The sequence below is a fragment of the Anomaloglossus baeobatrachus genome, chromosome 4 (assembly GCF_048569485.1).
Source record: "Anomaloglossus baeobatrachus isolate aAnoBae1 chromosome 4, aAnoBae1.hap1, whole genome shotgun sequence".
Classification (NCBI taxonomy): Eukaryota; Metazoa; Chordata; class Amphibia; order Anura; family Aromobatidae; genus Anomaloglossus; species Anomaloglossus baeobatrachus.
In genome coordinates, this window is record NC_134356.1 from 635508896 (window position 1) to 635518895 (window position 10000).

Sequence of the window (10000 nt, forward strand, 5' to 3'; positions counted from 1 at the left end):
ATTGGAGGGATTTGCTATTATTGTTATGCCTATACATTTTAGGATAGGATTTTGGAGATGAGAATACCCTTTAACTCTCATAGAATTAAATGGTGGGAACCTAGATTTTTAAACACTAAATGGTAGGAGCCTGGATTGAGAAATGCTGAGCTGGAAATAACCCTATTTTACTTATAAAGTTATATAAGTTTGTTAATATATGTTATTACGTATCCTAAGATACAGCCCGTATTATACTTCAGAGCTGCATGCAGAATTCTGCAGACTTCGGACCAGATGTTTTACAAAATCCTTTCCAGGTGCATTGGGTACCCTATTCTTTACACCAGGAGCTAAACTTTCAGGGGTACTTTGCACGCTGCGACATCGCTAGCGATGGCGAGCGCGATAGTCCCCGCCCCCGTCGCACATGTGATATCTTGTGATAGCTGCCGTAGTGAACATTATCGCTACAGAAGCTTCACACGCACTTACCTGCCCTGCGACATCGCTCTGGGCCGGCGACCCGCCTCCTTTCTAAGGGGGCATGTCGTGCGGCGTCACACGGCAGGCAGCCAATAGAAGCGGAGGGGCGGAGATGAGCGGGACGTAACATCCCGCCCACCTCCTTCCTTCCGCATAGCCGGTGGAGGCAGGTAGGAGATGTTCCTCGCTCCTGCGGCTTCATACACAGTGATGTGTGCTGCCGCAGGAACGAGGAACAACATCGTATCTCCTATTGGTGCGACATTATGAAAATGTCCGACGCTACACAGATCACCAATTTACGTCACTTTTGCGATAGTTTATCTCCGCATCTATGCTTTACACGTTGCGACGTCGTTACCGGCGCCGGATGTGCGGCACTTTTGATTTGACCCCGACGATATCACAGTAGCGATGTCGCAACGTACAAAGTACCCCTAAGGGTTGTGTCTGTTTACAAGATTTTTGACTGCTCCCAGTAGAATTATGAATGCAGCTCTGGAGTATAATAGAGATTATAACTCCGCATTGACTAACATAAGCACTATAATGTCTTGTTTCAGTAAAGGTACACTTGTCTGTAAATGATGTGGACTATGTCTTGTTCTTTACTTGCTCTGTCATACAGAATCCTCTTTTTTTCTGTTTTTCTGTCTTCGATATTTTCATGTCTCTAAGAATTTTTCATTTGTTATATTTTCTCTATCCCATTTCACTGTTGTGTTCCCCTTCTGTGTCTCCGTTTCCTTTTCTGCCCTCTGTCGTACACGTGTGTCACTCAATGCCTATCCTGAATGTCCACCCCTGACCTCGTGTTCCCCCCCGCACCCCCGGGCCGCTCCTCCCGGCAGGCAGAGGACGAGTTTGACTCTTTGAGATCAGAGATCGGAGACGGGAGGAAAGGGGCACAGATTGTGAAAAGAGCCGGCACCAAACGGGTGCAGCAGTGAGACCACAAAACTGGGACACCCAAAATAATGGGGACTCACCCAGGTAATAAATATCAATAAGGGACAATCCCAGGTAACATCTTAACCAGTAGCACCTCTACATTAACCGGGACCAACCCTAAGAATGGCCGAACCTAGATCTGGAATACATACTCCACTAAAAACTAAAAAATGACAACACTAACAGAAGAGTTCTAACAAAGTGGACAGCCCCTTTAAGAGAATTACATATAGTTAAAGGAATTGGCCACTATTTGGACAACCCTTTCTTAAATGCCATAGTCCCTCAAGTAAAAGAAAACCTCATACTCACCTCCGGTCCTATCAATGTTGGCGCCAAATCCCCCGTCAACAGCAAGACATTATCTTATTGGATCATTGCAGCCAATCAGCAGCTGCTTCACTCACACGTCCCTTGGCCGAGACTTGGATATCAGGGGAAGGCTGCAACTCATTAGCATTCCTTGATTGGCTGCTGCGCTCACATATCACACGAGTATTGATATCGCTGGTGGTGAGTACGTTTTGTTTTTTTTGCTCGGGACTTTAGCATTTAAAGGGAATCTGTCAGCAGGTTGTTGCTATGTAATCTGAGAGCAGCAGGATGTAGTGACAGAGACCCTGATTCCATGTGTCACTTACTGGGTTGTGTTTTGCTAGTAAAATCAGTGTTTTACCAACAGGAGTTTATCAGTGCAGGACTAGATGTCTCGTGTGTAGTCCACCTGCTCTGTGTAACCCCGCCCCCACCACTGATTAGCACAAGGCGGCATGGTGGCTCAGTGGTTAGCAGTGCAGTCTTGCAGCTCTGGGGTCCTGGTTCAAATCCCACCAAGGACAACATCTGCAAAGAGTTTGTATGTTCTCCCCGTGTTTGCATCGGTTTCCTCTCACACGCCAAAGACATACAGATAGGGAATATAGATTGTGAGCCCCAATGGGGACAGTGTTCCTGATGTATGTAAAGCGCTGTGGAATTAATAGCGCTATATAAGTGAATAAAATATTATTAGCAGCTGTTTATTTATAATGTATACAGAAAGCTGCCAATCAATGATGCGGATGGGGTTATACAGAGCTCAGCATTCAGAGCTCTGCTAGGTCTGCAGCAGAGAAAACTGTGATGCTAATGCTGCACCCAGTAAACTAAGTGACACATCTCTGGAATCAGGGTCTCTGTCCCTACATCATGCTGTTGTTAGATTGCACAGCAAAAAAAACCCAACAAACACAGATTCCCTTTAAGAAGGGGTTGTCCAGATATCGGACAACCCCTTTTATATAAAATGTTATTGATTTCTACGCTCATGGATCTTCCAATTTTTCATTCATCTTGACTCTTAATAAAGCAAGCATTGGTTCTCCTTCTGATACGTCGCTTCAACCTGATCACACTTGTTTTGCCCAAATCCTGCACCCCCGGCCATCCTCCCTAGCATAATTTATTAATTACCTCTGCTGCATCTTGCCTGTCTCCTAACTTCTGATACTTTCCTTTGTTACATCCATGTGAAATCTGTTATCTGAGGACTCTGATTTATTTTACATTCTCTAGGACTCAGCTGGGGTACACACATGTCTCATCAGTCATGTATAGTCATCTCCTGCTTAAAGAGGATTACCCACCAGGATTTTCCTCTATAACATAAAGCCAGTGCTATACTGGTGCTATCATGCTGATTCTATACATACCTTTAGTTGTGAGATCTGATGTATAGTGTCTGAAATATAGGCAAGTAAAGTTTGTGAAATGCACTGTTACTTGATTGACAGCAGCTACAGAATATCTAATAGGTGGGTCGGGTTTTGCTAGTTATTTCCGCCCCTGTCTGCTGCCTGTCCTTCCTTCCCCTGTCTCTGTTATTGCAGGGGGAGGAAGGACAGGGACGGGAATAACTAGCAAAATCCGACCCACCTATTAGATATTCTGTAGCTGCCAATCAAATAACAGTGCATTCTTCAACTTTCATTGCCCATATTTCAGAAACTATACATCCGATCTCACAACTAAAGGTATGTATAGAATCAGCATGATAGCGCCAGTAGAGCACTGGCTTTAGTTTATATATGAAAGTCCTGTTGGTTGGTCCTCTTAAAAAGGAACCTATCACAACTCCTCCTAATTTGTCTGCTTTAGTGCATTTTTGCATTCAACATAATATGGGAATTCTGGAACATCTTTTCTTACATCTCTGCGTTGTGCCGTTCCTTGGTTATTCCTCCTAGAAGTGTATGAATAAATTGACAAGTGGGTGTTACCAGTTGGGGGAGTGTCCCTGCACTGTTACTTACTGTGCTGACTCAGATTGTGTAGGGACACACCCCTTTGTCAATGGGAATGGTAACACCCAAGACCAGCAGATTGTCTCCTGTATATGGGGGCCTCCTTACTCTTCCACAGGTGATGTTTGAAGAGATGAGTTAGGCTTGTCAAATACCAAAAAAAACCAATCCTTTTGCTGTCAGATAAAATAAGCCACCAGAGGTATTTGGCAGCGGCCTACTCCCATCTCTTCAATAAAAACATATTGGCCATAGATCTATACGGGCAGATAGGGAGGATAAGCTTTGGTCAACATCCTAAAGGTGTACGGTCACTTCACGTCTTTAGATGGTTTTCTACGGCTTGAATGATAGGCAAAAGCTTTCTGCCGGCCATATTGGGAGAACACATGAGACTTGAATAGAACTGGCAAAGAAGCCAAAACAATTGTTATTTTTGGTAGATACTAGGGAAAATTCACAAACAGCACTATAGTCCATCAGAATCAGAACTGTACGTAGACCCCAAAAAGTCAAAAAGGTGAAGAAACATCACCCACTTATGTAACAACTGGTAGATATTGTTCCTTTCTTGTAGAAATTTCTGAAAGTTTTGGTACCCCACATCTGATTCTGTGCCGCTCCATGATCAACCCATTCCGTAATCTTCCCATAATCCCAATCCTCCTTTGCCAACCTATGAAGCCCGATGCCATTCCCACGCAGTATACTGTCACCTGGCATGACTTTCCTGTTCTTTGTTCCATCCTGTTGATGTTTGTCCTGATTCACCACATTTTTTGTTCATCGTTGTGTTGCCCATTTGTAGATTGATCTCGTTCTCACACAATCCTGTCAAGCCTCAAAGTACAGGGTACGATATTTTACTCATTTGTCCTTGATAGGCAGAGTCAACATGTACAGGCAAGAGGAGCACTCACATGAATTACACGTTCATGCTCTGTCACACCAAAAGACCCCAATTCAGTCTATCATGGTGTCCTGCCTATTTTGTCCTGTATTTTTGGTGGAATTTGGTAGTCATCCAACTTCACTATAAGGGTTTGACTCCATCAGAGAGGCAATATTTTATTTTATGGTCATGTCTTTAGTGTGTCACAAAGAGGTGACATCACGTACAAAGTCAATGTCAAGAGGTATGTACAGATTGAACAGGCGCTCCTAGGCTGACCCTAAGACTGGGGCCCCAGCGCTGTCCCTTATGTTGAAGGTAGGCTTAATGGTAGCCAGGTTCGAGCCTCCAGCGTGGCCCTGTCTCCTGTCCAAGCCCTGATACTACTCCCCCTACCCTGTAACCCTGTAACGAGAACCCCACAAATAGGCACAGACAAGGGTAAACAAAAACTCACACACACTGCACTCAAACATAAAGGAGGGACAGTATGTGAACTGGGGAGTAACGCAAAACGGGTAGGAAATACTTGTACAACTGGAGATCTCACACACCACGGAGAATCACCATAAAACTGGATAACCACAGGAATCGAGGAAGCAGAAGCTATATCTGGCACTCAGCCCAAGAATCCAGAACTTTATAAAGGGTAAAGGTGGCTTAGGATGGTAATCAGCAGCCTGATTTCTCAGCAGCTAATCACAAGTCAGCAGGAATTAACTCCTGCTGTACTGGAAAACATTGAAGCCAGACCCAATTGATGTCCAAGACAGGCAGTGCAACTAAGGGATCCCAGGCTGTTTGTCGGACTCTGCAGTTAGAACAGAGTCCGACGCCTCCACGACATCCAGCGAGAGTAATGCCGAACACCGCACAGCAGTCTCTCTCCATACAGTCAATGGACCGAACGGTAACCCTCAGTTGTTTCAGTAGTGGATTGTCATGTACCACCACCTTTCATTCTGAAAGTAGGAGACCCTGCTAGTTTGTAATAGACTTGGATGGGGGCCCCAACAGTTTGACTACAGGCCCATACACACAGTAGATTAAAGTTGACCGAACCCAATGATGTCAAAGTGATCTGCCAACAGTCTAGTGTGTGTGCCCTCCTTTCCCCCATACGGAGGTACGATATAGGGACAGAGTGTGTTCAGAATGCTGGATTTCTAATGGACGATCCTTTTGTTCTCATGTATTCTCAGAGGAGTCTAGCTGTGGCACTCTTGGAGAACATTCCTATGTATGGGAGAGTGGGGGAAGATGGTGGTCAAGTAATGTGTGTGCCCAACTTTCCCCCATACAATGATACGACATTGGGACACAGAGAGGGTTCGGCATGTTGGATTTCCAATGGATGATCCTTTGTTCTTCAGGAGCTAAGCCAGAGGAGTCTAGCCGTGGCACTCTCGGAGAACGTTCCTGTGTATGGAAGAGTGAGGGAAGATGGTAGTCAAATAATGTGTGTGCCCAGCTTTCCCCCATACGATGATACGATACTGGGGTAGAGAGGGTTCGGCATGTTGGATTTCCAATGGATGATCCTTTTGTTCTACAGGAGCTAAGCCAGAGGAGGCACTCTCGGAGAACATTGCTATGTATCGAAGAGTGGGTGAAGATGGTGATCAAGTAATGTGTGTGCCCCACTTTCCCCCATATGATGAGATGATATTGGGGCAGAGAAGGTGCAGCATTGCGGCATGTTGGATTTCTAATGGATGATCCTTTTGTTCTCCTGGAGCTAAGGCAGAGGAGTCTATCTGTGGCACTCTCGGAGAACGTTCCTGTGTATGGGAGAGTAAGGGAAGATGGTGGTCAAGTGAATATTTTGGCCAACAGCAAACTAATGTGTATGGGGCTTTAGATCATTAGTTCAATGTTAAAAGTAGTTTGGAAGTTGGGAGCCTGGGGTGACAGGATAAGCACCTAGGGAGATATATGGCTTTGAAGACATCAGTTGGCCACCACTCGTCTAATATGAAGAATATGAGAACTATAAGGCTAGGGCTACACTGCATTAGGATCACAACTAATGATAGCAAACATGGTAATAAAGAGAGAAAAAAAACCTAACCTGGTGGATTTCTTTGCAACCATATTAGTTGCAATCTAAACAGGAGTGACATTGCGATGATAATGTCACCGGAGCATAGCTGCCTTCTAGCCGTAGCTCAAAGCTCCTCGTGAGAGGCTATATCTGCTGTAAGAGCTTCCTAGGTATTGGGCATAGTAGCACCCAATACAAAGGCACATCTAATTTTCGGGCTGGCAACTGCCGTTTTTGACTCTCTCAGCTATGAAGGACAATGTAGAAGTGAATTCTTTGAATACCGGTCACTGTCTGGTGCCATGTTGCTTTTCTTTGCACCAGCATGTATGTACTTGATGTGAAGAGCAGCCATTGCAGTTTTCAGTAGTGACATTGTATATGGATGCAAAATTATGGTGGATTTATGTTCTAAGGAGAAGAGAAATTTGAGAGGGATTAATACCAAGAGAGACCAATCAGCTCGAACAGATCTGTTTTAATAATAGGACAAAATTGGCAGCTGCCCAGGGGCCCGCTGCTCAAGGGCACCTCTGTAATGTGGGACAGGGAGGATGTATGTCCACCGATCTGACTGTACAGGGAAATGATCGACTCTTTAGCTTAGTGCCTGAACTAAGATCTATGAATATATCTACTGGTCTAGTATGATCTACTCTTCCGCCAGTGCCAGCTCAGCCGTCTACGTAGAATTCCACCAAAATAATCCTTAGTATCTGCAAAACACCACTGGCCAGACCACGTGCATGCATAGACATTATTGGGCCCAGTAGAAAAAGTCTAAACTTGGCCCCTTCCCACTTTCTTTCACTCTTGCCACGCCCCTTCCCCCCAAAAAAAGAAAGCAGGGCCGTGGTCACTGAAGGGCATAACTCTCAGCTTTTAGAGACATTGTGGTGTAAACACAGTAACTGTGCCCCTACTGATGCCCCTTACTATGTGATCTCACCCACTATGATACGCAATTCATAGAGTGAGAAATCCCATGCTTAATTCACCCACAGTACCCAGCAAAAGCACAGTATAATGACCCCCTCAGTGAAAATATAATGAGTTCCTCAGTGCCCCTGACACAGTATAATGCTGCCATTGTGAGCCCTATCAACATGTAATGTTCTCACACTGCCCTCAAAACAGTATGAGGTACCCACAATTGCCCCAAACAGTATGATATTGCCACAGTGGCCCACAACACCATATGATGTTCCCATAGTCCCAGATTCATTTTGAGACACCCACTATGATACCCTCACAGCCCCTGACACAGTATCATGCCCTCACAGCCCCCCACACAGTATCATGCCCTCACAGCCCCCCACACAGTATCATGCCCTCATAGCCCCCCACACAGTATCATGCCCTCACAGCCTCCCTCACAGCCCTCCACACAGTATCATGCTTTCACAGCCTCCCACACAGTATCATGCCCTCACAGCCCCCCACACAGTATCATGCCCTCATAGCCCCCCACACAGTATCATGCCCTCACAGCCCCCCACACAGTATCATGCCCTCACAGCCTCCCTCACAGTATCATGCCCTCACAGCCTCCCTCACAGCCCTCCACACAGTATCATGCTTTCACAGCCCCCCACACAGTATCATGCCCTCATAGCCCCCCATACAGTATCATGCCCTCACAGCCTCCCTCACAGCCCCCCACACAGTATCATGCCCACACAGCCCCCCACACAGTATTATGGCCTCACAGCCCCCCACACAGTATCATGCCCTCCGGTTTCCACAAAGTTTTGATAACATGAAAAAAAAATGTACCTAGGCCCGATCCCCTAATGCACCACTGCAGCCTATGCTGTGTGTGGACCGGCTGTGCCGCAGGAGGGCAGGAGGGATCCAGTGACATCATCGAGCCTGCTGCTCTGAGGCTCAGACTCAGGCTGAATCATGAAGCAGAGAGCCCATTGCTTCCTATTCCACCATTGTGTTCAACTGTATCTCAAGGATACAGTTACTGTGGAAAATGTGATGCCAGGAATGGGGCTGGGTGCCACTCAGGACCCGGCCTCTGTGACTTATGCCACATACTCTGCAACTATTAGCTGGTCAACCACAATCTATAGCATTCAGTGGTAGAATCTACTGGAAATGTTGAGTTAGAGGACAATTTCTTCTCCGTGTATGTCCAAAGATGAATCCTGCTCAATTACTACTACTAGTGAATTGTGAGAGGTCAGCAAAACGCACCCATACCCTTTCAATAGCTGTTGTTCAGCCGACCCTTCCAGAATCTCACTGTAGCGCCAGCATCTTTGCAGTGATGCCGTCTTACTCACCACCTTGGCCGGGTTGCATCCTCCCCTGCACTTTCCCGGCCATCCAGCCATCCACGTGTGCTGCCGCCTCCTTCCTCTCCCAGGCTCTGTACATGCCGCACAGGGTTCCCAGGAGTGCACCTAAGATGGCGTGCAGCGGCCCTCCTCTTAATCGTCCGGCATGCCATTTCCCGGAAATGCCTCTCAGCCTATGGTTGAGAGGCACTGTGTATTTAAGGCATCCTCCCATTAGGGGAGGTGCCTGCGCAACACATTCAGTTAGTCAGTATACCAGTCTGCTAGCTAGTTGTCAGGTTCCATTAATCCTGTGTCCATCTGCTGTACCTGCCCTCGTATGCCTGACTACTTCTGCCGTGTCCACCATTCCTGTCCGTACCTGCCTGTCCGGCCTGCCTCAGTCACCCCGCCTGTACCCATCTATACCTGAGTCCGTCACCTGTCCTCAGGTTTAGCTGCCAGAGTCCTGGACACTGCCCTGGGAGTGGTACCTGGCGTCCGCCTCGTGGTGGGAGCTTAGTTAAACCCCTTTCATTAAGGGGTAAGCCCAGGTCCCCTCATGGTCCAGTAGGTCCACTTATCCCGCTCGCTGCCCCTACACTGGCCACGAGTGTTACACCCACCATTCACACGCATGCTTATTTGGCTGAAGGTAATTTTCCATGATTCCCCCATTATACATGCACCTCCGGTTCGGCCGAGCGTGCATGTGTTTACAATAAGGAGAAGAGATAAAGTCGCTGCGAGACACCTGCTTTATACTTAACATTTTAAGAAGATTTTTACAGTGAACCATTAACAGAATTCTACACACCCTGTATGATGCTTTATCAACATATGTTTATGATCGGTCAGTGATACTTGTGCATATGTCTATTTACAGCGCTCAGAAACACCAGATGTGCTGAAGATATGCAGGTCCGGTCGGGTGGCTGTCATAGATCGCTGGCCGCCCAGTACAAAAACATTCTACCATTCCCATATTCTCCATGTTATGCTCATCATTAAGTGAGCAGGGTTTATATGAAAGAGGCAGCGGTGGTATCAGTGATCGTGTGATTTCCGTGATTGTGTA

General features: G+C 46.5%; 1 protein-coding gene across 7 annotated transcripts in view; it reads left to right on the top strand.

The window, feature by feature from the left end:
- ANK1 (ankyrin 1) overlaps positions 1-10000 on the top strand; it is a 412403-nt gene that overhangs the window by 387756 nt on the left and 14647 nt on the right. For all 7 annotated transcript variants that reach the window (XM_075346407.1, XM_075346412.1, XM_075346408.1 and 4 more), the window contains one exon: positions 1317-1458. In XM_075346407.1, coding sequence (XP_075202522.1) covers positions 1317-1415 — 99 coding nt within the window. In that variant the 3' untranslated portion in view covers positions 1416-1458. The remainder of the gene's footprint in view (positions 1-1316; positions 1459-10000) is intronic.